Here is a 27,927-nt window from a genome sequence, read left to right as displayed (position 1 = left end):
TCGTCGCCTATGATTTTACTTTCAAGTTAATTTCCTTCGCTTCTAAGGGGTTGCTGCTTTTAAAATACCTTCATCAAACCCCGTTTCCTAAAATCAAACCCGAATAGAATTATCAACTAGGATTTTTTTGCCCAATTAAAATATTTCTGCAATATAAATGCACTGTTCAGCATATATCAGATTGGAAATATTAAATAAATCGCGTTATATTAAAATAAAATCATAAGTTTCAATAATCTATTATCAATTGATTGTTAATCATACCCGAATCATAGAAACCAAAAATCCAATCCCCACGAGAATTCTAACAGTTGTCTTAGAAGTGTAATATACTATAACAGTGTATTTAATATTATTATCTAAAAACTATTGTACAACTGTATAACTATTTTTAATAATCTTAGCTAGAGCCATAAGAAAGCATTGAAGATGTAACACTAAGCACAAACAATCCGATGGAAATTGAAATTACACTCGCAAAATTACATTCCTTTCCGTCTCCTCCGTAGCCTTCTTTACAAATACATCTGTAACTTCCTTCTGTGTTTTTGCATGATGCATTCGAATGACAATCATTTTCGGCTTCACACTCATCTACATCGCCGCACAAAACGCCGTTTCCAATGTATCCAATTTTGCACACACAGAAGGTTGAATTTTCGAGGTTAACGCAATATCCATTATCGTGACAGTAGCCGTCTTCGCCACAAACGCAATCGAAGCTACCTCGTGTATTGTTACAGGTGAGCGGGGAAACGCAGTCATGCGTTCCGATATCACATTCATTCAGATCAATGCAAAAGAAACCGTTACCTTCAAAACCGTCATGGCATGCGCAGCTGTAACTGCCCACGGTATTGCTGCAGTTAGCATCAGGGTTACAAAAATGAGAACCGACCTCACATTCGTCTTCGTCAACGCAGTGGGTTCCGTTTCCAGTGTAACCTGCATTGCACACACACGAAGTTGCATTGGTGCCGTTGATGCACTCAGCAAGGTCGTGACAAATGATGTCAATATCACCACATGTGCAGTTGTAACTCCCGATAATATCGTTGCACGTTTCAATTTCTGTACAAACTTGTGGCGTCTCTACGCATTCATTGATGTTGACACATCCCCCATCGCTTCCTTTGTAACCACTGTTGCAGGAGCAATTGAATCCAGAATAATATCCGACGCAAACGGCATTTGAGTCGCACGTTGGAGGATACGTGGCCTGAGCTGAAGAGAAAAATAGCATGATTCATTTGACCAAATTTTGAATTTTGGCTTTTATCCAAAATCATTTAATAGCTAGCACCAGGGGTTGAATTCGGAGTCTGGCGTTTTTTGAGGGTTGGTGAACTTGAACTGCAGTTTTTCGCTCCTCGGATTTGAACAAAATTTAACGCTTCAACTAATTCCGAAATTTTCAAAAGTGTCATCTTATGTTTTTCCAAATTAGTCAAGCTTATTATTTAAAAATTATATAATATAATATTGGTATTTTCTTGCTTTTACGCGTGCCAGTCCCGCAGGAGTTGATCGACATAGCGTTTTGATATTTTGCCTGATGATACGCAATACGGAATAATAACAAATTGAAATGACTGCCTAAATCACAAAGCCAAGTTTGAGCTTCCATATAATATATACAAATATCTAAAATCACGACATCTCACCGTCATTTTTTGTTGTTCTTCATATATTTTGATGATACCAATAAAATCAGTCATTGCAATAAATACCGTTCTTTCTCAAATACCCCAAAAATAAACTTACCTTCGCTTACGATTGCTACTCCAAGAATAATCCAAAAGAGTCCCAAATTGGTGAACGCCATTTTACAGGAGGGTTTTTAATCGACGGCAATTTTTACTCAATAATCCAACCTTTAACAAAATTAAGTCATATTTAACCGACAACTAGTACATACAACTCATATAGGCAATAGAACCCTCGTCACACAAATAACGTCAGATGCATAATAAAGTATCTAACGAATTCCACCGGGTCCTATGGGAATCGGCACGCCGATACACACTGCGTAACACCACATGCAGTTGGTAATCCATTGTGAAAAAAGCAGAGATGTTACTTGTTTATGGGTATCAAAAATACAGATCTAATGCTGACTCAAAGGTAAAATACATTAGGGTTTGCCTGAAAGATGGGCCTCATTAGTGAATCATATTTTCTGATGGAGTGCACAATTGAGAATGCAACCAAAATGATTCAGTTGAATTAACTTCGAATCGACATAGAATTTCTGTATAACGTTACAGTAATACTGATAAAAGGGGTCAATGTCTATGAATGGTATTGTCCCTTGGGTGTGTAACTGTGCATTATATACTTTCGACTGAACAAAGTCGCCACGGGATAATTAAAGTTATAGATTGCGATAATTTACAAACATGGATTGAATGCGTCGTTTGCAAAACGAAATTCATATTTCGAACCATTTGGGTAAATAACCTTTCCCTCTGTTTACAAGCGATATAGCAATAAGTGTGACAAAATAACGCAATCTTTAAATCTCATTGGAATACGATTCTGTAAATTATCAGACATGGTCTAATTCAGTGGTTCGCAACCTTTTTTTTCGAGCGTCCCAATTTTTTTTTTAATAAATTTTGCAAAATTTTACGACCCAATGACATGCTCAAATAACAAACGACAGGTAGTACTTTTATAGATGCAAACTTATCGACTAATATAAAACAATCATTTTACGTAACATTTATTCCGACAGTAATTACCCCAAAATTGGGAAGGTAGCGCTTGTTTGCCATCAGCGAGTTTTGAAATAGTGGCGTGGCTTTACTTAGCAAAATGAATACTGCCATTTATACTTCCCATATATACAAATACTATTAGGCAACACCTCAATACCGAAATAAAAAATAAATATTAAAAATTACTAGAAAATAAAATAAGTAACTTTTTGTTCCAATAGAACAATTTCAGTTACCTCCTTGTTGCCACATTTCAACTTTACTTTATAAATGTGTGTGCATAGTGTCAAATTTGTGAAGAAAATTAGTTTTAGTTTTTTATAATGATTCATATTGAGGCAGTAATCAATCATTTTTACATAACATTTATTCCGACAGTAATTACCCCAAAAGTTTGCCATCAGCGAGTTTTTGAAATGGTAGTGTGGCTTTACTCAGCAAGATGAATTCTGCCAAGTTTTTACTCATGGATACTTCCAACATATACAATTTCTATTTAACAACAATTCAATGCCAAAAATATAATGAAATTGTTAGAAAATAAATTTAGTATCCTTTAGGTTTTTGTTGAAAAAACAAATGACCCAAGAAAATTTGCAGGCGACCCAGTTTTGGGTCACGTACTAGAGGTATAAAAACCATTGTCTAATCTGAAGGTTCGCAAAGTGCTTTATACGGTGACCTCTATAAAATTTGACAACGGTAGCGTGAATTCAAATATATATATTATGACATTATCCATAAGTTCCAATATATAATGCCATATTTCAATTACCGCCTTGTTGACACATTTCGACACTACTTTTTTTTAATATGCTTGTCAAGTGTCAATTTTCGGGGCATGACGATATGGCGTTTTGAATTTTTGTAAAAAAGCAAGCCGTGTTGGAAAAAAATTCAAGTGTCTGTCAGTCCACCTTTTGAGAGAAACCTTCCCACAATGTTCCCAATATTGGTAGCCGATACGTTATAGTAAGTAACATGGTTCTATTTAAATTGAGTTAGCGCATTTACGAGGTAGCCAATTGTCATCAGAACACTCGGATAAAGGCATCTTTCATCCGAAATAAATTATGTGCCATATTGTAAATCCGAGATTATACGTCCTATTTTACAGTCTAATCTTCAAGTATTGGATCTCACTGAACTATCCAACTAACTCTCAAACCTAAAGTAAAAAGCGTCAGCATGATAGAAGGTAGGATAACATGATATATCAAGGTCTTGTGTGGTAAGATATGTTCGTAATTCTTACATAAAGACGACAATATCGCTAAAGTTTCAACAGTATAATGTTGATATTTCATACACTGTAAATGTTATATACCTTCTTCTAAAATTCAACAAATTTAGCCCACAAAAACTGCAGTCTACACATTATAGAACCAAGTACAACTTTTCCTATCAATCTACATACAATTTCAACGCACCAATGACGTAGGATGTGACCAGTAAGGCACGTTACCGAAAACTACTGCATGCATCCCTTACTGCATCTCTTCTTATTGTGATATAAGATATCTGTTTATTAAATTTGATCGTCATTAACACCTAATCTTGGCGTCAATATCCGAGACAGTATCGCAGGTGAGCTAATTTGGCAATCAAATTCATTAACACTCTTAGTACAATTTCAGTGAACAAAATTTATTGATGCGTTAATTTAGGCGCCACAGCCATTAACTAGTGAAAGACAGAATCAGTCAGCATTGATAAAAATTTCTAGAGAAATGAACTTCTTACGCTATTTATTGATGCATTAATTTAGGCGCTATAGCCATTAACTAGTGGAAGACATGATCAGTCAGCCTTGACAAAAATTTCTAGAGAAATGAACTTTTTACGATATTTGGTCAACGTTCGGTTAAAACATAAACTAATGTTATCTTGAATATGACCAATAAGCCTATGTCGTCTTATACCAAGAAGTGTTGTGCTTTAAAAGAACTTTCCGGATACATAAGAAAGGGGATTTCTGCACAGAAATTAGAACCCTTTTGTCAGAACAAAAAACATGCAGTAGAAATATTATTGAAATAAGCATAAATAATTTTGCCAAACATCAAGTCCTCTTGATATGCAATTAGAAAAAAAATCACCGTCATGCTGTACTGATTTATGTATATGCCAATAGCTTTAATTTTTATGAGAAATTAACTCTATTCGATGTAATTTTTAAGTGCAAGTACAATACAGATTTAAGAAAACTATTCTTTTCCGCTACATTCATCAACTTTTGTTGTTGCGTTTGTGCTCGATGATTTCCATTTCAAATATTATTCCAGCGTTTGGAGGTATTGTGCTTCGTGTTAAAGAATTTTCTATTTCTGATTTTTTTTTTACATAAAAGTATCGATAATGAGAGAAGAGAAAAAGAATGGTAATGACTAGATGCAGGTTGACAAGGAGACGCGAAAAGGGGATAACAAGAATTGGACAACCATTAGAAAAATGACATAAAGAGAGAACAATGCTTAAATATATAAACACGAAAGCCAAAACCAAGTAGAACGGGTATCAAAAATTTTACAGTACCGGTTCCGTCGCCTTCCTGACTTCGGCTGACCACCAGATCGCGAAAGCGGAACGTCCACAAGGTGCGCAATTTTGAATTTTGATCATCAAAACCCAAATCATCACCACAAAACTTCATAGTGAAAAACGAATCACATATAGAGCCCACAGGAATATTTGAAATAAATTAAAGTAATAATAGTAATTAGTAGTTGAACAGAAAGCGGCAAGAAAAAAATACTAACAACAACAACATAATTCGAAACGACCTATAAGTCCACTTAGTGTCCAAGAACGCAAATTTAAAAATACTACTATTTGTTTAAAGGATATCCCCATGCTTCAAATCCGTATTTTCCATAAGCTTTTTTTGCTTCTATTTTTATACGGCTAAACTCCCAAAGCCGCATTGATCTTGCTCCTTCGTCCCAACCTGAAGAGATTAAACAGTTTATCCTGATACATCGTTAATAATAAGTTATATACATAATGCTGAAATAGAGAAAACATAGAAATAAATGAATTATCTATAAAGTTCTCTTTTTATATATCTGTATGATATATATACTTTGGCTATTTTATTGACGTATATAGATTAGAAGATCTGGAATGATAAAAACTGATGTGATCTCGAAATTTATAAAAGTTTTGAATCTTATTTAACCACTGGATAGAATCGTGCATGAATGCACAATAAAAGCGTTTTTATTTAAAAGTTTCCTCCATATTATATTGACGTGGTTTACGGAATTTTGATTGAGTGAGTAAGAAAGCTAACAATATGCAAGAAACACAAGAGCAAATGCCATAATACGGGGTGCGCAACCTGCGGCCCGCGGACCAAATGCGGCTCACAAGGGGAAATGCGACCCACAAAGAAGTGCTAATGACATTACAATACCCCAACAGCTAGCTTGTGCTGCTTTGTGCTTGCAACTACTAGAAAGCCTACGCTGAATGAAAGTGCGGCCCGCCGTTTCATCGAGTTATTTGTATCTGACCCTCCTGTATTAAGGGTTGCACCCCCTTGCTCTAATATATGAGCATAACAATTAAATCGCCAAAAGGTGACGCAGTTTTTCGATTTTTTTTTTTTTTTTTTTCAAAAACCCTTATAAGCCCAGAGAACACAACAGAAAGTTAATAAGAGCTCTGTGCTTCTACAATCTAGAAATCTGTTTCATCGTTATTTAATAAACAGATTTAAATTTGATTGATCTAAAAGGAAACGAGATACGCGCTTTTCAGTCTCGAAAACAACATGAAAATCAATAAGCAACAGATGCGCGACGTTTTTAATGTCCTGAGTCAATCTCTCTCTCTCTCTCTCCTTAGAGCTTCGAGCAAATCCGAAGAACACAGAATAACCAATTTGGAAATGAATAATTTACTAGTTTTTAAAAGAGTTTAAATCAAATTAGGATTATTTGAATAATATGTTTATAAATACTACGTTGTTGCCTTTTCCGCGCTAAATACAGGGTAGGCCAAAAATGTTACTATTTTACATTCTGAATGTAAAAAATGGTAACATTTTTTGGGTCACTTTGTATTTCCACCAAATGTTGTTTCAATAAATATTTGATGGCTAGCTAAAATATATGACTATCATATTGACAAGTGTAGTCAAATAAGTACAACAAATGTACTTGAAAGATGAAAAGTTTCCCACCTTTAATTACTTGTCTTTTTCCAACAGCAAAAGTAAACGGTTTTTGTGCTGCATCTTTGGTGCTCCAAAACTTTTTAGGAGGATTGGTGTCAAGATAACCAACGCAGTGAATAGTCACAACATCTCCTATCACTATATTTTTTCCTCGTCCCTTTTTAATAACTTTCTTTGTAACACCGGGCGATACAAAAATATAACTAAAAACAAGAGAGCGATGCTCAAATATATGCCCAAGTAAACTAAATTATTTATCATCAATTCCTCGAAAATCATATGCGGTACGGTAACTTACCAGTACCGTAGGCCGACATGTAGCCTAGCTGTAGGCCTGATATTCGATCGCGGAACCGCTTATAATAAGTTTTGAAACAGTGTTACCATAAGTAAAAATTAATACACCAAAATTTTGGATGAAATATAAGATCTCACAGAATTCATAGAAAATTCAAGAATAAATAAAAAGTAATAGCCTTCTAGCGAAAAATACAATCTTTACCCACTGAAAACTTCAAAAGCAATTGGTCTAGTAATCAACGAGAAAAGTGACTTTTTCACAACGATAGGAAGTAACGCGAAGAACAAGCACAACAACAATAACATATTAACAAAACGATCTATAGGTCCACTACGTGTCCAACAAGAAATGCTCAAGTATATGAACACGTTTTACCACGTTGTTAGCTGATGCTTAATTTGATAGAAGAAAGCCCACTCACTGGTGGTGGATTAAAGTAAAACAACAAAAAGTTGTGAAGGTAAAAGTTATGTGGTTCACTAGATCAAGGGGACTCATTCTTTATTTCTTCGTTTACCGTTCCACAAATTCCAAAAGTAAAATTATGCATAGTGCCAGTGAGTTATCAGTAAAATATGAAAATAACACGCTATGCTATAGTATAGATAATCTTATAATGAGAGCATAATAGCATCTATTAAATAATGTAGGACGCTGTAATGTTGGCAATACTATAATCTAATATGTGGATAACATGTATAAAACAAAATATATGACTTAATATAAGAGTAGGAAAAAGCTATATTTTTTGCTTGCAAAATTTACCCCTAATGCAGCCCCCAAGAAGGTTATTAAAGTGATTCCTTTATCTCAACGGCAATTTATCAAAACAAACCTTAGGTCCATTTTGTGTCCAACAAAAATATATTTACATGTTATATCCCACAAAGAACAGGAAAAAGTATATATTCTAGTTTATTTTAAGATATGGAATAAAATATTTCGAAAATAAAAATACTGACCCTTCCTCCTCATTTTGCGAGTCCTTCACCACGAAACTTTCATCCACGTGATACGGTTTAATCGATTTTTCGAACGCATTGGAGTCTAAATATTCTTGATTTTGTAATTGTTTTTCTGCTACTTCTAATTTTGAGTTTTGTTCTACTTTTATTTCTTCATCAAGATCTTCTTCATCTTCCTCATGGTAAAAACTTTCTTCCAGTTCTTTTTCTAATTCTTCTTCATCTTTTCCAAGATATTTGAAAATTTCATCTGAAAATTCGTTTTCGGCAGAATCAATTTTGAAATTTTTATTTGTGATTATATTTTCTTCAACAGTTGGTTGCGGACTTACAGCATTTTCATTATCTGTGACAATTTTTTCTTTCATTTCAATATTTTTTTGAATTTCAGAGTCAGAATTCAACATGAATTCATCCCCTTTGTTTTCGCCTATTTCAATTTTACTCGCGTCATCTTGTTTTGTGTCGGTGTTATCGTCATCTCCCGCATTGGAGACACCATCTAAATTAGTTGGTTCGATATTCAACTCGTGCATAGTTTCCAATGTTTTGTCTTTAATTTCTGAACCATCAAGAATCAGATCATTTTCTCTGTCGTTGACTGGAGAATCTAATTCATCTGCTTTTGTATTTGAGACGCTGTCTAACTTGACTGTTTTAATATCTGAATTAACAAATGAATTCAAGTCTTCATGTTCAGTTCGTGAACAGTCACTTTCTTGCAGCGGGATGTCATCGGGTTTGTCGTTTTCCCGAGGGAAATCTACTTCCACTTTTTTTGCATTAGAGACAGTATTCGATTTTCCTGTTTTGACTTCTAACTCTTCTACTATTGAGTTTAAATTTTCGTCTTCCAACTGTGAACGTTCGGGTGGGGTGTCATTGTCGTTCACCGAAGAGACAGCCGAATCATCAATATCTGAACTAGAGTCATCGCGCATTTCAATTGACTCGATATCCAGCTCACCCTCTGCTTTCAAACTTTTGTATTCGATTGATGCACGATCACTTTTCAAGTGTGGAAGATCGTCGTTTTTGTCGTTTACTGGAGAAACGTCTGAATCGTTTATTTCCGCACTAGAGGTAGCATCTGGTTTCATTGAGTCTATATCCACTTCTTCAATTGAGTTCAAATTTTGGTCTTCATTCTGCGAACCAATACTTTCTTTGCTTGGAAATTCGATTGTTTTGTCTTCTATTTCAAGGTCATCCAAACCAATTGTTTTTGTACTGTGGTCACTGTCGGATTTAGTTTTCTCGATATCCAATGACCGATCAAAATCTATTGCCTTTTCGGCGTCACCTTTACCAACGTTAGGAATTTCTGATTCGACATCGGGCTCTTCCTCGGAAGTAGTTCCCTTTACATCCAAATTATCAAGTAGTTTTTCCGATTCTCCAGTATCTTCTGTTTCGTTAGGCAATGCGTTAATGTTTAGATTTTGTATTTCAGAATTCTCAAAGTCGCTTTTGTCGGGCATTTCGACGACTTCGTTAGAATTACCATTCTGCATATCTGCGACATCATCATGTTGTTTCTTGTCAGACTGATCATTGCCTTCTAAAAGAAAGTCTACAGAATTAAGATTAGGAGATGATTTAGTTTCAGTCGGGTATACTAATGTGTGAAGACGATTGACCTCCTCACTGTCATCATCTGTTTGTTTTTTAGATTCCGTGATCTCATGGAAACTATCTTCATCATCCACAGTAATGTCATTGTCTATGAGGTCTGAATAAGTATTATCCATAACAGTATTATCGTCAATCATGGATTGCTCTGATGTAAAACTATCTGAAACGGCCGAATCTTTGACCAACTGATCCGTAGATTCATATGTAACATCTTCGACCACCTCTTCTTTTCTCAGTGTAGACTGTCTCTTATCTTTAAGTGATTCCTTAGTCTGCACATCCTGAAAAAAAAATACATCCTGTAGAAATTTTCATGGAACACTTTTTGTCACCACTCAAATTATATATATATATAAATATGCCATACAGGTGAAAAGTGACTGAATAATAATTTTAGTTTTCAGTAAAGTGATAATATTAATTGATCATTATTCGATAAATATTTTATTCCGTAGCCGTCTAATGCTGAATTTTAGTTATATATATATGTATATATATAAATAAATTAATGAAACGTCATTACAAGCTCGGCATTAGATTTTTACGATGGAATATGACAGTGGGTGTTAAACTAATTATCGGTGTCAATTTACTTTACTTTCTTTTTCGTTTGCTTGAGCCTCTTCGTCCAGCAGTCTTGTAATTTTATTTGCTTCGTGTTTGTCGTCGTCGACAGTTGATTTGTGTCTTTCAGTATGATCGTTCAACACAACGCGATATTGTGGTCTGTTTGATCACAAAATAAGATCATAATAACAGAATTAGATAATCAAATAGTAGTAGCTCTATCGAATATGTACAATCGAATCCTAAACTTTTTGTCAATAAATCAGTTATTATAATCCACAACGCACTGGTATGCACATACTGAAATGTCTGCAAGGCACTACTCTGATTCTTTTGTTATAAACTTTCAAAATATAAAACTAAACTTACGTAGAATGTGGGTACGAAGGCGGTAAATATTGGAATATACAAAATAATATAATGGCAAGAATGGCCATCAGCGCAGAACATATATAAATGCATGTTGTCGATGACATTGTAGATTTTGAATCCTCCGACCTGAAAAATATAATCATAGAAAATCGTTTGCAATGAATTACTGTAGACTATTTGAAAAAACAATAGATGCCCGAAAATTTGTAAAAGCAATTTTTGTAGGTCTTTAAAAAGTGTCCCGACAGCGAGTTAAGCGCTAATTTTGTCTGTTCGACTTTATTCCTAACGTATTTTCGTGCGAATTTAAAAAAAATCGAACATAGTCATAGCTGAAATTGCTGCCCAGCAATACAAAATTGTAATTCTGAAATTTATGCCACAGTGAAAGCGTTTTATGACTTCCAATTCGGTATTGTTACTGTACAATAATATTCAAAATGCAACTAGTATAATTATAATACCAGTATAATGGACTGTTACAAACCGTAAAGCGTAAGCAATGTTCTATGCTTATTATCTGTACTGCTGAAAAGTAACCGAATAACACTTTTAGTGATAATATTGATCAATCATTATTCAATGAATTTAATTCTTTACCAGTCTAATGCTGAAATCTAGTTCGCTGTTTTTTTTTCTTCAAGTTTGCTATTATCGTATTTTGTTCAAAGTTGGCCGCAAAATAAAATTAGAACAAGCGTCAAAGTTATCGTAAAATTGAGAGATTGCTTCACTCCCTTCGTCATGGATGCGCGTTGTCATTGGTAACCGTAGCCTTCGTTATGACTAGTAATAAATAAGCTTTCTTATCAGCTGACAAGAAATGACAGCAATAAAACTGTCACATACATTGTAGTCTTCAATTGGCCTCTTTTCTGGTCGATATACAAGGAGATATCACATCGATATAAGACATTTGAATTCCCTATGACGACTGATTGTATTAATTTGAACGACAAAAATCGTTTTTTTTAAACGTTCACTAAACCAAAGATAATAAAATCTAATAGTGATAGTGTTGTAATAGAATGACAATTGACAACAATGTATTGATATTCAATAGAAACGAATCATAATATGTTACAAATCGATCTTATGTATGTATAAAAACAGACTCATAATAGGAATTAATCATTCATCATACCTACGAGGTTTTTTTGTTTTTTTCTTGATTTTATCATCGTCATTTTCGTAACGAGTGGTCTTGCTTTGTACAATATCCTGATTAGCTGGCTTAATCTTAGCAGCTTTACTTTTTTTCCCCATTTTCAAGTTTTTAAACCAAAGCTACATATAGATGACCTTTCTATATAAAACTCTCCCCATATGTCTTGCTGATGATTGTACTTGCTGTATTATATGACACGTATGTCTAAATGATCCGTCAATTTCCTATTTGTCCTTCGATTGGTGTTTTGTAGTGCACTTGTCGAGGCAAAAGTGCGCTCTTATTCGAGACCATTTTATTCGTTCAGAATTCATTCTAAATTTTGAATATAGTCCTCATCATCGATCATGTTACACAAAACCTATCTGAAGGTGAAAACTATTTATAGGAAATATCAGAGATGCTTGATTTTTCGAAATGGCTATGAAACTTTTCTGCGCCCAAATAATTGTAAAATGGATAATACATCAATACGCATTCCGATGTTAACAGTAATAACAAAGGAAAAATAAATACCCCCAGTGATCAATTTCGCGATGCTAAAGCTATAAAACATTGAAGTGATCATAAATATACAGTGCAGCAAGCCAACTTCTCTCACGATTGTTTTGTTGATAAACAAACCTAAATTTAAACATGCTTACAAAAATATCGTAAAAAGGTTGTATTGAACATTTCCGTGAGTGTGACCAAAACCAATATATATATTTACAAATTATGCTGGATCTAACCCAAAATAACCCTTTAATATAAATTTTGCCTCAAGCTTCATATCCAGTGCGATGGTCGGCTCCTTGGTGTGAGCAATAGTATCAATTGCAATTGGGTTCGTACTTTGAATAATTAGGACAAATACAGCATTTTAAGCAAGTATACGAACGATGGTTTGGGAATATATATACATATAAAGATTGCATGTCATATAGTACAGATCCGTGAAGTTTTCTATTAGATTGCGATTGAATAGTAGAAATAGATGAAGACTGAAACAAATAAAAAATATCACGCCTTGCAATGGAAAAATATCAGGGTTTTGAAGTAATGTTGTTCTGGCATCAGTCAGGTCATTAATAATTAGCTAATCTCAAGCTATTGTTAACATCGTTTTTTATGCTCTCAAACCGATGAACTTGCTATTGGACACGAAATTTACATGACCGAGTAATCGTTGTAATCGTTAATTTGATCCGAATTTAAGCACTCAGACGACGTAGACATTTTACTTTCTTTCTTTCTCAATATTTTCCTTTTTTCACAACTTCTACAGTAAGTACCAGAGAAAATGTCTCGCTAGATAAATTAGGCATCGCATGGACCAAATAAATGTTTCATCCAGTAAATTAAGTGTCACGTGGACAATGAATGGTCGAACTATCGTTGAAAATATTGTATTCGAAGTTTGGCACTTTGACGTTTCATTTGACCTTCGTGACGTATTTCGTTATATCTCTCTCGTTTTGACATCGATTGGGTGACCTAAACTTCGCATTTTCATCTTGATATTTCCCGATTTCATTGTTCATTATATTGTACTACTCGGGTTTATATTAAAAAGGTGGGAACAAACTTCGTGCGCATAAAGATTTTTATCCACCCCAAAGTTAATCGCCTTATTCGGATGAGCATGAATAAATATGGTAGTCGATGACCAAATGACTGACCGTTTTCATGTGACCCGATAAAACGAGTATATCTAACTTCGGGCATGTATATAGTTAACAATTTTGATATATAAATACAACCAAATAAGTAGAATTTCACACATGCATTTTCAAGGTGTGGGCAAGGACAAGTAGCAGAATAGGTACAGATACGGTTAACATGGTAGTCCCATTGCACTCTTGCTTTCCATCTCCAGTGTATCCTTCATTGCACGTACAAGTATAATTTCCCGGTATGTTTATACATTCCGCATTTTTGTGACAATCATGAGATTTGCTGCATTCGTCGTTGTCATTACATTCAGTACCATTTCGTTCATAACCATCGTCGCACACGCAAGCAGAAGACGCCCCAGACGTTACGCATTGCGCGTTGGTGGGACAGGTTTGTTCGCCACCACACGTGCACTCGAAACTCCCTTCAATATTGCTGCATAACAACGGTAATGAGCAATTGTGAAATCCAGTTGTGCATTCGTCGACGTCAACACATTCTTTTCCATTTCCAGCATATCCAGAACGGCACGCGCATGCATAACTTCCCATAGTATTACTACAAGCGGCGTTAGCATCGCATGTACCAGGGATGGCACATTCGTTCATATCAATGCAAGTTGCGCCATTTCCTGTATAGCCGGCATGACACGTACAAGTGTTCAGCACACAGTCTGCTGTGTCGGCACAAACAGTTGATATATCTCCACAGTGACAAGTATAATTTCCATCGTTGTCAGTGCATGTTTCACCTGTTTTACAAGGTGACAGAGTGGCACATTCATCGATATTGACGCATCCACTTGTTGTTCCTTCGTACCCGGTATTGCAGGTGCAGTTGAATCCCACGTCTGTTGCAAAACAGACTGCGTTGTTGTCACATGTTTGACTTGAAACGGAGTTAACTAAAACGATAAGAATATGTTATTAAACGGCATTAACGAGTGCTCCTGACAGTCATGAGTCATCAAGGATTTTATTTGATAATCAAAAATGTATCGTATTTTGATTTCTTAAAATTTTGCGGCGGCGTTTAATTCATCTATATTTATTAAATCGAAAGAATGCCGTTGTTTTTTGGTTAACACATTTTATATCTCAGGTATCTATTTTCTGTTTTACAGAATCAATGACAATCATTTCGAAAAGTGTGTCCGGGACCGTTACATGTACCCAGTGATGGGATTCAAAATTCAAGAAAGATTCTCTTTTATATTGAACTCAATAACAACAGGTTACATTATATTAAATGGCATTATTCGCAAGCTGAATATCACCACTTTTCAAGAACGAGTTGGCGTGAACCCGTACGAACTTACCCGTACGAACTTACTAAATTATAAAGGAAAACTGTACCTGTGAAAGATAGAATAAATAAGAAGCAAATTTCTTCTCCGAAAAAGCGTTGTCGAGTCATTACTCATCAGTAAGTAGTGGTATTTACAAGTAAATTATCCTTGTCCGTCTGCGAATATTACCATGTGATGAATAATATTTATACAATGATATATAAACTGAATACTTCTTGTACTAAATATGTTTTGAGTTTAGTTACAATGAAAATAATGGTATAACTCACGGTTGAACAAATCTGTATACATATTAGGATAGAAAGGACTGGTTTCGCTATTGGATCAGAAAAGTTACCAAACCAATTTTATACATTGAAATGGCAGAATGGTGCCACGCCCTGTTGATTTAGGTTTCATTCCTTCGCGCTTTAATTGATATAAATTATAATTAAACATCGGAAAAATGCATTACTACTGTACTATATTCAAAAACATTACATGGTGCCACGGCATCGTCTATATATCTCCGGAAGTATTTTCAAAAGTTGAGTGGGCATATCAGTTATTTGAACGCTTTTATTTGGTATGTGTTATGTGGCGAAAATATATCGTTTAAATTCATAAACTGTCAAAATATTCGACCATTTTAAGAGTACCGTAAGCTAAATACTCAGTATTTAGAATTAAAAAATAGTCACAACTAGGCATATATATTTGTTTTTTAGTTTCGGGTGGGTATTCCATTGTCCATGCAAAACCTGTTCATACCGGATGCCAATAACTAATAAGGATGACTGCTGTGGTCATGTTCATGCGAATATTTAGGCCCACCAAGCCTGGTCCCGTCAACCTTAATCTACCAAGTTTTGCTGACAATGTCGAATCTATAACTTTACTTACTCCTTTATCAGATGTTGTTTTTATTCAATGATTTTATTGATCTGTCTGATTTCGTACACAAATCTCATTTCTGCTCAACCATTTTCTAAGCCTAATGTTATATTTCAAATTTCACACACGAATCGGAAACATTGTTTTCTGCCTCGAAATATTCAGAAAGTGAGCTTTTTTTCCTTAAATCTCAATCTAATTCCATCGATTTTGAACTACTTTAAAATAATGGAAGCATCAAAATTACAGTTTGTTAAGAGCAAAATCCCTTGGAAAGGCATCCCTGATTCTGATGATAAGTTCTAATCATATTTAACTTTGACTGTCGATTGTTTGTTTAGCGTTTCTTCATTTTTTATAGTATACAGTACGATTTATGCTGACTCGCAACGCAACAGTGTTGTGAGTCGCTCACAACCTTCGTCATATTTATTGAGTACAGTACTGATGCTCAATAAATATCTGATCGTCTTCAAACTCAATAACCCAAGACAGACATGGTTGGAATAAAATACAAAAAAGAAGCTAAAAATATTGACGTAATTCGGAGACTGGTAGTTCAGTTTGATCGTTTCCCGATTTCTATGAATACCTTTCAGACGATTGCGCTATACCCAAACAATACCTTGAGTAATTTTATGGGGAGATCACCTTCGATTCAAATTTAAAATATGTTTCAAGTTATTGTGCAATAAATACGTAAGGAGTGTGCTACTGCCAAGACTCCTTGAACAAATATTAAAATGTTCCTCTTTCATTGTTTCCTGAAACTCTTGTATCACCTCGACAATGTTTTTCTGGGTTGATCAAAGTTAACTTTGACCGATGGATCAAACATACAGCGTTACCAGCCTATTTAACGCGTTGATAATTTTAATAATCTAATTAGCACTTCACATTTATACTACAGAATAATTAAAATGAGAACATGACATACGAAAATGCGCTCTAGGTTTTTTGCGAACTCTTCCTTACGACGTGTAAATTAGTTTTAGCGGATACTAAGTACATGTCTTGTACCGTATTTTGCGGACAATAAGGCGCACAAAATTCATCGTGCGCCTAATGTGTGGCCCAGATAGTGCTTTATTGCGTACACTCCAAACCAGTATCGGCACTGTTGTTTTTATAAACAAACCGCTGCATTACGTCATCTTTGAATAAAATAACCATAAAAAATAAATTGAAAAAGTTTTTTCTTCTGTTCAACGAGCTTTGTACGGTAACCCGATACTCTCAAAAAACGTTGCGTCCTGTAGCCTTATGTATGAACAAAACCCCAATCCAAGCAATTTACTGACGGTGTGTCTTGGGTTGGCGCAATAAGTATTCAAGAACTTGGGAGAATAAATTTCGAATGTGAGAATTGTTACGAATTCATCATGAAATCCTTGTACACAAAAAATTGTGAATTGGTTATGGTGCGTGCAATAGACGTTATTGGAATGTAATATTGTCGTGAGCAATAGGCATGCGAGTCTTGGCAATTGGTGGAGATAATGGTGTCCAATTCTAAATAGTCGAAAAACTGCAATTATCGGAGAGTGACACAATCTCCTTTGTATAATATCAAAATTCTCGTTTCAAAGAAGCTTTCTCATATGCTTTCACCAGCCAATTCACAGTGTATATTTACAGTATTATATTTGCTGGTCGAAAGAGTATAAGAAATATATATATTTTTTTGTCAAGCATTTCGAACGACACACTGTAAAAATTACAATGAATGATACTATCTTAAAATTTTGTTGTTTAGTTTTAGAATCTAAGCTGCGCCTGCAAGAAACTTTTTCCTTTCATAAAGCTCGAGTGCCTCTCTATAATCTCCTATGGCTTGTTCTCTTTTGCCCAGCTTTCCTCTGACATCAGCTCTCTTCTTTAGTGCTCCATAGTCACTCGGATCAACAGTGAAAGCTAAAGAGAAATATTATATTAGACACTGCGCAATTCAAATCCATTTTTTGTCGAAATAATCGCCCCAGGTCCTCGACCAAAAGAGAAAAAAGTACAACAACCACTGAAGCAGTGTCATTTGTATTTTTCTGACAGAAATGTCAGCAGACAAAGTTGAACTTCTGAAAGCTTCTTTCACTCCAATCATGAAGACATGAAGGCATGTCTTTTGTCAATAGAAAGAATTCAGCCCAGTCAAATACTATTTAACTTCATTTCGACTCGACAAGTTTTAAATATCAAGACATGGTTGACGCTTAGCCTTTGCTACTGTTGATTAAGTTAAAGTGTTTCAACCAATAGCAAGCGCGAGGCAAATATGAATTAATTTCATCAAAGTAACAAAATTTAGTTTTCAGTCATATCTAACTATTGCAATGAACAGATTGCAGCTATCGGCTCCAGGACAGTGCATGTGGGGATAACGATGAATGAACAATAATAAACTGGGTAGGCGATGCCGAACCGGAAATATACTATTTCTCCCAAACTACAGTAGCTCCTTACCTAGTAGTAGCTGCTTGTTCAGAGTCTTGCACAGAGCAAAAGGCATATAAATACAGCGTATCGGAAAATTATGAACATTTGCAAAAAATATACACAGGGAATGGTTGGTCAGGTAATGGTTTTCGGTCATTTGCCTTAATCAGCAGTGAGTTCTCATCACCTACGCCAGTGATTCCAAATCTTTTATGGCACATGGCCCCTTTTCGGAGGATTTTAGCACTCATGGCCCCCTTGTTTGTCATTCCAGTATTTAGAGTGTTATTTTGATTGGTAGATTCCAAACCCCATTATCCTCAAACAATTCATGGTCAACAAAGTGAATACAGCCTGTGGAATAACATTATCAAGCAATGAAACTAGGAAGAACGGAGTTTTCTTGTGAAGAAAAAAGTAAAACCAGTCTTGTGCCTAGCATTGTGGCCCCCTTGAGGAGCAATGGCGGTTGATCTACGGTTAAGGTTACTGTTTTTCATTCTTTTTTCAAGTCTTTCCCCAAAAACCTCAGCTTTGATAAATTTTCTTCTAAGTTTCGTGCAATCGCTAGCTATTGACATTTAGTGTACAAGGATAAACTATGTGTAGCTCAGCTTAGCACTCTTTCAAATTTAGGTTTGCAGCTTGGGACCCAACTTTGAGCAAAGTAGTATGCTCAAAAAACAATTGAAAGAACCTGTTGTGTAATCCATTTCTGCTTCTTTGTATCTCTTCAACATGTTCAATAAATTTCCCCGATTGTAGAATGTATGAGCATTTGTATTGTTGTATTTAATTGCATCATTAAAATCATCCAGTGCTCGCTGTAAAACAAAATAATACTGTTGTGAACATGGTTTCGTTGCTTTTCAACCTGAAAACTGTTTACGAGAATTGTAAACAAGCTGCCAATTCGTGAACAAATTGAGTATAAGAATTTTCTGAATAGAGGTTTGGAGTACAGAATTTTACGGACCATAAGGCTCACTGCCAACTAATTGCTTAGATTGTTTTTTTCTATACATAAGGCACATCGGGTTATAGGACAAAACCAGTGAGTGTAAGCAACAAAGAGCTGCCTGATCCATACATTAGCCGTACCAGCTTATACAGCGCACGATCAATTTTTGAGAAAAAAAAGACTTGAAGCGTGCCTTATGGTCTGTAAATATGGTATCTGGAATCAAATTGAATTACAACACAAAATTCTGGGAAGGTAAATCATTTTGATATAGTCCACAATAAATGGGTCACACCTTTAAGAATAAAGCAAACAGAATTTATAAAGTTTTATTCTATCTTACTTTAGTGACATAATACAAAACGACAAACTGGTCAAGAGTGGTGGAATTGATTATGTTGGCATTGCAAGTTAAATTCTCTGGTTCAAATCCCATGCCAACCCAGGATGTAAAAAATTAGGTAGACGGTGTCGGTGTTCTTCCAAAAATGGTATTTTTCTACATATCAGTGGAAGATTTTTAATACAGAGTGGAATGTGTGAAAAAGAGTTTGACTATTACATGAATATGATTAACCTGAAATTTTGTTTCAGAGGAATTTTCACACAGGATTTATATGAACTTATACTTAACAAATTACTATGTAGATTTACATACCTCAGTATCATTCAATAGAACACGAGCAATACCACGATTCGTTAATGCTGCATCATCTTCAGGAGTTATCTGGACTGCTTTATCTAGATAAGCTAATGCTTCTCTGAACCTGCGATCTCGTAGATACAAAGCAGCTGCATTGAAAAATGCAACAGAATAGGATCCATCTAACTTGACCGCTCGCTAAAGTGAACAAAAAAATTGTTATGGGTTATCAAGGTATTATGAATAAATGTATCTTTGAATACTGATATACAACTTCAATGCTTATGTCCAAAAATGATTTGTCTAAACATGTGTCAAGAATTTCTTTATAACAAAACATTTTCGAACATGGAGCAGACTCATGTTAAATTTGTTTTTCTTGTTGTTGTTTTTATTGGGGTTGCCGAAAATTGCTTTTATCCGTAACTACTGGATCAATCGATTTAATTTTTCGCACCTAAAGATGTTAAAAATTGCTAGAAAGCTGTTACTTAATTTTTAAAATCCTAGAGAGCTCGATATTTCACTCAAAATCTTTATTATTATAGGGCACATCTTCATATGACATTCGGTACACATCTTTTAGAATATTGATGGAATTTTTTTGACATTGTTTCTGTATTATTCATGACCTTCGTGCCCATATATTTGAGCATTGCTCTCTTGTCATGAAGAATCATGACACATACCTCAATACATCACTACAAGTTACACACAATCAAAAAACCTTCAAATTTAAGCGATACCTGGTAATCAGACATGGCACTCTTGACATCACCCATATACTGATGGATTACTCCCCGAGCTGCATGTAATCTAGCTGTTGGATTTCCTGCCCTGAATGCGGCAGTGATATCTTGGAAAGCTGCATCAATGTTTCCGGCTCGTAAACATGTGACAGCTCGGCCTTCTAACGCTTGTTGTGATTTCTCATCAAGCTCTATTGCCCGAGAAAACTGAAGCCATGCTTGGTGCAGTTTACCGATGGACTGGAAAAAAGAAAATAGTTATTAAATTTTCCATTGATATTTGAGCAGGAGCGGAAACTTCTCTTCAAAGCTCTTGGAGTTGAAATAAGAGCCAAATTCTACACAGTAGTCGGAATTACAGACTTTCGATAGTAATACCTAAAGTCAGCCTTTTTGACAGATTAAGCATTAAGTTTACTAAACATTCTCAACAGACAATTAAAGTAGGCTTGTACCTTGTATACATCATTGTATTTTTTTCTGGAGTTTCGAGTGTGAGTCATTGTTTGAAAAACTCAAGATTTGGAGTTGGGTGTGAATTTTATTCAACTCTACATTCACAGATATGGTTACCAAGATATTCAAATCAGTCAGCACCAGATTAAATTTTTATAAAGAAAGTTAAGCAGACAAATTTATTTTCGAATTCTTCTACCCAAAATCCAGCATTGTACAATGGGAGACAGTGATCGAAAAAATACAAAAGGCGACAACAACGTAGGAAGAAAAACATAACAAATAATTTTGTAGGATCGTTCAGACTTTATATTGTAAAACTAGTATTAAATTAGTAAAAAAATTGTAAACTTTTTACAAGTCCTTTCTCGTGAGTACACCAATTAAATTTGAAAGAGTAGTATCTTAAATAATACCAATTTTACAAATCACAAACCTGAAATATTATTTCCCATTTGCTAGTGTTAAACACAATAATCAATTTTATCTAGTTATTTAAAAGCAAAGAGTATAAGTTCAATTATCCGCAAGCGTAAATTCGAAATTGAAAAATACGAATCAAGAAATACCTGAAAATATATAATATCAAACCTGCAAGCTGTATCCTAAGTTAATTCGAGCTGAAACACAAGTAGGATTTAATTTCAATGCTCGTTGATAATCATATCTCGATGAAACAACATCTTTAGCATCAGCATACGCATCACCACGCCCAATATATCCAGCCAAGAAATATGGATCGACTGACAAACATCTGGTATAAGATTCAATTGCTTTGTCCAACAACTTCAACCTGTATTTGGTTAGAAATATTAAATTTTATGTTTATGATTTCTACTGCTTATCATGTCAATAGGCTTACGTGAAGGAACACTCCATCGCAAGTATATTGAAGTTTCCAACTGACAATAATAAGTATCGAATAACATATATCAAATTTGTAACACCAATCAACCCCATAACTATCTTATTTAGGCTGCAATTTTTAAAACCTCAAAACTTTACTGTGAGCTCTCATACCTTTACCAGCAGTGCAACCTCTAGTCTTAAAAAAAATCGTAATCGGAAGTCGTAACCGACCGTCATTTACGTGTCCATTAATCCTCTCGCACATAATACAGATTCAAACATGCGAATCCGCACAGGGTAATCAGAAGTGCAATTGCAGGCAAGTTCTTGACGCTAGATTTTGGTTATTAAACTTCACAATAAAAACTTAAATTAAATTTAATAATCAAAGCAATAAACATACATGTGATAACATAGTGCCATAGTGTGCAGAACTTTAATATTTTTGGGTTGCATTTCTGTAACTAATTCAAAATCTAATGCTGCATTATGGGCATCGTCAAGATCTTTCAAATAAAGCAAGCCCCTGTTGACACAAACTCTCAGTTTCAAAGGAACCACAGTTTGTTTTGTCTTCTTTTTATTTTTATCATCTTCAATCACCTCCGGATTTGATTCATCTAGCATTAACACAATGCTATAATCCTGAAAATGAAAAAAAAGTAACAGTGATTGACTTGTATGTGAAAACTGGCTCAATAGTGACTAACTTGGCTATGCATGAGAAACAAGTTTTGAAATTGAAACTTGCTCAAGAATTAAAGACTTGAAACCTGTTGAGAAAAGAAGATATGTAAAAAGATTGCTGGACTCATAGTTGTGGGGTGATTCATGGGTGCTCCCGTAGTATGTGAACCAAGATGGCGTACCAGGTTGGGGTTAGGCCATAATTTTATTCCAATTTTCCTTATTTTAGTTCAACTGCAAGTTCGGGGACTAGTCAAGTGACTCCCCTGACTCTACTCTGGTGTATATAGACCAATCGTATAAATACCTTGAGTGCCTCACGATACTTCTTCATTCTTTGAAAACATGTAGCCCGATTGAAATAAGCAAGGGAACAGGTACGTTCCAATTTAATAGCACAAGTTAAATCTTGTACAGCCAATTGATAGGATTTGATGTGAAATTTCAAAGCTCCTCTGTATAAATATGCTCGAACACTGGTCGAACGCAAACGTAAAGCTTCATTGCAATTTAAGATTGCCTGAAAAATTGAAAAGTTGATAGTTAAAGTATTAATAAAAGTGTCAAAAATGTTGTATCCTACTTGTCCCAAATTCTTATTTGATTTACTGCCAACGTAGATATGTTCCATTAACTTGTTACTTATTTGAAATTCTTTAAACTGTATTAAACAGGAACTCAAACCCCTTCTTATTCTAGCCTATTGAGGACCAATTTGATTCACTTCTGCCGTGCCAGCTGGCCCACAACAATTAAATATGCTTGATACTATTTACGTTTTACCTTGCTATATCTTCCTTTTGTTCCATAGAATGCAGCTCTACTGAGATAAGCTTCAAACAAGGTTGGATCAAGTGCAAGTGCCCTGTTTAAATCTTGTACACCTTTAGAATGATCCATCTTCAAACGACATAAACCACGATGATAAAAAGCAAGAGCATGACTCGAGTTTGCCTGTAAATACGAAGTACAGATTCAGGATTGAATTATATTATTTGTCAAACTTAAAATTTTTGTTATTTTATTTTTGGATCAAAAATAATTATTAAACTGTCTTTCAGTTATTAAAAAGCTTTCACCGTCAACTAAATCTTTTATCTCAAAATTGAAAAAATTTAATAGACAATATTATTATAAAATAGACAGTCGGTTTATTTATCACAAGGCATCTGATAAAATTGTAAGAATCGGCATGACAGTTGGCACATCATACTGGCGCTTACAGTCACACCTATGATTACCCTGCGTGGGTTCGAAAATTCGATTTCTGTGGGGTATAATGTTTTGTAAGAGGGTCGGTGGACTCCTCATCGTCATTGGGTGGTTTACTAAACTGCTGAAAAGTTAGTTTTCTGTAAAAAATAGTATCCAACAATTCCAGCCTACCTTCAGTGCATTATTATATGAACTCAATGCCCTTGAGTGCTGCTCAAGTTGAGTGTAACATTGACCGAGTAGAAAATGTATTTCAGAAGATTCCTCAGGACTTGATTGGTTCTGACTAAATTCTGATTGTGATGTCATTGAAGAAAATGAATATGACCCAAGAAGATCAAGGGCATTCTTGAAATTGAAAATGGCATCCTGCAAAAAAGGTTGAATGTATTATATAGTATAACCAATGATGAAATTCAGAATTCTAAGAACAGGTTCTCTTTTGTATTGGGCTTACTAGCAACAGGTTCCCTCATGACACACTATATTAACATGACACGCATAACATTACTCTCATACATAACTCTCGAAATGCCAAATATAACGCTAGTTGGTGTTTAATTATATTCAAATTATTGAATGAGAATATATATTCAAACAATATTCGTATAATACTATGGACCTCAGATTTGAATATGAACTTGCAGAACCCCAAGAATGTACTTGCGGCGGTGGCACAGAATTCTGCTTTGCAAACACTGGTGTGAAGATATTATAATAATCATAATTTGATTTACAAAAAAAATTCGTATTATCCATGCATTTAGAACATTCAACTTTTCAAGTATTTTGATATTTCCTCATGATTAGTAACCAAAAACAAGACAATGGCTATTCACAAGAACAAGCTGCCATACGGCTTTTGTATATTATGCTACAGTTTTTATTTACTATATTATCTCATTGTATATGATGAAAATTATTCTGCAATGATAAGTCTCAACAAACCTTGAATTTCTTGGCTTTCATCAAAGTTTTGCCGAGGAGAACATACATATGAGGAACAGGTTTCACTTTACATGCCGCAGTCAAGCTATTCACTGCTATATCGTGATTCTTCAAGAAAGACTGAACAACGGCCTGTTGAGTAGCTGAAGTTGAAACAATTCCCTGATAAATAAATGTACTTTGTTATGATAAACACGCCTCAGTCACTTGAGAATATGCTTTTTGCTAAGCATTAGGAAAATGCTTTATATTGCAATTAGGGCTGGGCATTTTCGAATACCTGATGATTTCAGAATCGAATAGAATAATTTTTTCGAATCGAATCTCGAATACTTTAGAGATATGAAATTGTATGTAACTTTCTTAGGACCCCAGACACATAAATTACTGAAAACATAGAATACATCACTCAGGCAGATTGCTGAGCGTTCACACACAATAAAAAAACATGTTTTCATCAATAACTCGCTACAGAAAAGAGTCATATGTCAGAGTTGCGTTGAAAAAATATGGCTTCAATACAAAATTTAGCTCGACCATTGGCGAAGAGAAAAAAACAAGATTGCGGCGATTCGAAATTTATCTCTGAACCGATTCGAATATTTTCATATTCGATTTGAATATTTGATTCGAAATGCCCAGCCCTAATTGCACCAGTGTGTACCCGGCACAGGTCAGTAGATTTGTTACCAGTGGGGGAAATCATATGTGAGAAGATTGGTGGACACTTTTCTGCCGTAGGGTGGGTCACGTAACTGCTGTTCAATTAGAGATTCCTATGTAATCAAGCCCCATAATCTGAGCCGAATAAGCATTCGTTAAGTTAAACATTACCACAGCTGATGTGCACTGATTACCAAAAAAAAAGACCATGGGCATGGCTTTCCATATGTTAGAGCCATGTAATCATCGTTTTTACCACACAGAAAATTTGTTTAATCTAATTCAAAAAATTTTACTTCAACTCATAGAAACTTTCAATACAACACAAATGCTGGGCGGTGTGGCGCATCATGCTAAACATAAACATTAGTAATATACTCGCCACCGCACTTCTGATTCCCCTGCCTGGGTTTGCAAATTCGAATCCCATGCAGAGTTAGGTACAGGAGCATTGCTGAACGCCGTTGTAGGTTCAACCACAATCAAGTCCATGCTTACAAAAACAAATAACTGGCTAACTAATTCCATACACGACATGGACTGGTAACCGAACAAGAGGCCGTGGTTCGCCATATGAATAATCTGTATTATCGGCTTTCTTTTCCCCCGGGATAAATATGTAAATCCTATCTTATCCTTCCAGATAATCCTAAAACAAAATAGTTTCCAGACTTGATTGCAGTAAACCCAACTTTTTTCTGGTTCTGCTTAAAACTCAAAATACAGTATACTATACAGCAGACTACGATAAAAACCTACCAAGTAATAATATTTACACTCACCTCTCCTAAAGTTGCAATGTGACGAACACAGAAACCTGCCAATTTGAGTTCACCAAGCTGCAACAGTAATTGTCCACGTCTTAAATACAAATGTCTGTCATCTGGTCTTTGTACAATAGCTCTTGTAACATCATGCAAAGCTCGTTTATATTCATTTACTTGTTCATATGAATCTGCTCGACACATGTATGCCCTGAAAGTAAGGAAATAGTGAGCATACAATAATATATATAATCTTCATTGATTTGTTATTTCCCCTGTAAACAATTCTCGCCAGACTCTCGATTCGATTCATATTTTCCATTTAAACATTTTTCTCTTGACTCACTCACTTAATTCAATTTCCTTTTTCCAAATTTTCCCCATAGCGTGTTTAAATGTAGTTAAATTATTTGATGTCATCAGCTGCTTATTAACTCAGCAGTTATGGTGTCGCTGCTACAATGACTTGGTAGTCTTTCAATGCTACTCGTCAATTGCAGCCGAAACATTGTGTGTCCGTTTTTTTTTTGTGACCTTATTTATTATTATTTTTGTGTTTCATTCAGGACGAAAATATATTATCTGAATCTGAATCAGTTTTTTTATTGAATTTTGCTATGTTGCGAAGGAAAAATAGTGCTTTGAATATTGATAATCTGCGGAAAATATTCCTGCAGGAATTAAGTTAATAAGGATTCCTCCACCATCAAGTCTAAGCATCTAGAACAAAAAACTGGCTACCTAATCTGCCTAATACCTGACATGAACTGGTAACCGGGGAGACACTGGCTCGCCATATGATTGAGTCGTCTTACGGCCTTTCCTCTTCCAGCGAAAATATGACTCCATATGTCGCCATATCATCGGCTTGCTCCTCCCGGAATAAATATGAAAAATGCTATCCTATCTCAAATTCAAATTCTTTCTATCTTACCTTGTATATGTCGGGTCCACATTGATAGCATTAGTAAAATGTCTGATCGCTTCCAAATAATTTCTTGTAATTTGATGATGCACAAGACCTATGTTAACATGGGCACAAGCTAATCCGTGATCAAGTCGAAGAGCTTCTTCAAAATCAACAACTGCTTCAGGATAACGCTTCAACTCAGTGTAGAGAATACCACGGTGGAGAAGTGCCTTCAGGAAATGTAGAAGATAGTTTAGAGCAGCGGTTCCCAAACTATGGGTCGCGACCCACTGATGGGTCGCAAAAGGAATCTTAGTGGGTCTTCTATTTTACGATCTTCCCAAAGGAACAAAAATTTGCTACACAAAGAATGACCATGTGGCTTTTTTACGCATAGCAGTTTTGTACACTGTACAGCACTTTTTACCGTGTTTCCCCGAAATTTAGACAGGATTTAGATTTATTTTCTTTTGAAGAATAACACTATAGTTTTTTTTGGAAGAGGTCTTTTGTGTTCATTTATCAAAAATAAAATTACATTGTAGAAAATCACGAGATTTTATTAAACATTATATAAAAACCGACATCCACTGTTTTTATTTGTATTTCCTATACAAAAATCAAGTGACAAATATCATAACTGTGATTGTGACATCACACAATCTTGAATAGTGACGTGATCTTCAACTTACCTCAGGTCATTGAACCTTTCCTCTCCTACACATTTTAAACTTATTGTAAGGGTAGGGTTTAATTAAAATCATTTTTAAAATTCAAATTAGGTCTTATTTTTAGGCCAGGTCTTATTTTCAACGAAACCTGGTAGTTTTACGATGATTAGCCATTGCTGTGTTCTGTGGTATGTCATAATGAAACAAAAGAAAATAGAACCAACAAAGATAT

General features: G+C 35.0%; 3 protein-coding genes across 4 annotated transcripts in view; all 3 read right to left on the bottom strand.

Annotated features, from left to right (window-relative positions):
- Nucleotides 1–104: 104 nt before the first annotated feature.
- LOC120326537 (uncharacterized) lies at nucleotides 105–15,094 on the bottom strand. Its single transcript, XM_078111944.1, has 3 exons — nucleotides 14,920–15,094; nucleotides 13,672–14,468; nucleotides 105–1,219 (listed from the first exon to the last, which is right to left on the bottom strand). Exons 1-3 carry the CDS (start codon nucleotides 14,978–14,980, stop codon nucleotides 401–403), a joined length of 1,677 nt encoding a protein of 558 aa, XP_077968070.1. The 5' UTR covers nucleotides 14,981–15,094; the 3' UTR covers nucleotides 105–400.
- On the bottom strand, nucleotides 4,310–13,662 carry LOC144421960 (uncharacterized). 2 transcript variants are annotated; one of them, XM_078111598.1, is made up of 7 exons: nucleotides 11,885–13,662; nucleotides 10,738–10,866; nucleotides 10,395–10,527; nucleotides 8,164–10,082; nucleotides 6,907–7,103; nucleotides 5,568–5,667; nucleotides 4,313–5,006 (listed from the first exon to the last, which is right to left on the bottom strand). In XM_078111598.1, the coding sequence occupies exons 1-7, from the start codon at nucleotides 12,004–12,006 to the stop codon at nucleotides 4,997–4,999; spliced, it is 2,610 nt and encodes an 869-aa protein (XP_077967724.1). In that variant the 5' UTR covers nucleotides 12,007–13,662; the 3' UTR covers nucleotides 4,313–4,996. The 2 variants fall into 2 exon arrangements, with proteins under 2 accessions (XP_077967722.1, XP_077967724.1); XM_078111596.1 differs by having other exon boundaries at nucleotides 4,310–5,667.
- A 2,320-nt stretch (nucleotides 15,095–17,414) lies between the features above and the next one.
- Nucleotides 17,415–27,927, bottom strand: part of LOC120326538 (uncharacterized) — a 30,081-nt gene continuing 19,568 nt past the window's right edge. Inside the window, exons 23-34 of the mRNA XM_078111994.1 lie at nucleotides 27,049–27,254; nucleotides 26,133–26,325; nucleotides 24,688–24,849; nucleotides 23,911–24,108; nucleotides 23,308–23,478; nucleotides 22,832–23,044; nucleotides 22,241–22,482; nucleotides 21,580–21,781; nucleotides 20,530–20,772; nucleotides 19,799–19,981; nucleotides 18,877–19,003; nucleotides 17,415–17,660 (exon numbers count right to left, since the gene is read on the bottom strand). Of these exons, the coding sequence (XP_077968120.1) occupies nucleotides 17,512–17,660; nucleotides 18,877–19,003; nucleotides 19,799–19,981; nucleotides 20,530–20,772; nucleotides 21,580–21,781; nucleotides 22,241–22,482; nucleotides 22,832–23,044; nucleotides 23,308–23,478; nucleotides 23,911–24,108; nucleotides 24,688–24,849; nucleotides 26,133–26,325; nucleotides 27,049–27,254 (2,289 nt within the window). The 3' untranslated portion in view covers nucleotides 17,415–17,511. The remainder of the gene's footprint in view (nucleotides 17,661–18,876; nucleotides 19,004–19,798; nucleotides 19,982–20,529; nucleotides 20,773–21,579; nucleotides 21,782–22,240; nucleotides 22,483–22,831; nucleotides 23,045–23,307; nucleotides 23,479–23,910; nucleotides 24,109–24,687; nucleotides 24,850–26,132; nucleotides 26,326–27,048; nucleotides 27,255–27,927) is intronic.

This window comes from Styela clava, chromosome 4, assembly GCF_964204865.1.
Source record: "Styela clava chromosome 4, kaStyClav1.hap1.2, whole genome shotgun sequence".
Lineage (NCBI taxonomy): Eukaryota > Metazoa > Chordata > Ascidiacea > Stolidobranchia > Styelidae > Styela > Styela clava.
This window is presented reverse-complemented; position numbering and strand designations above follow the sequence as displayed.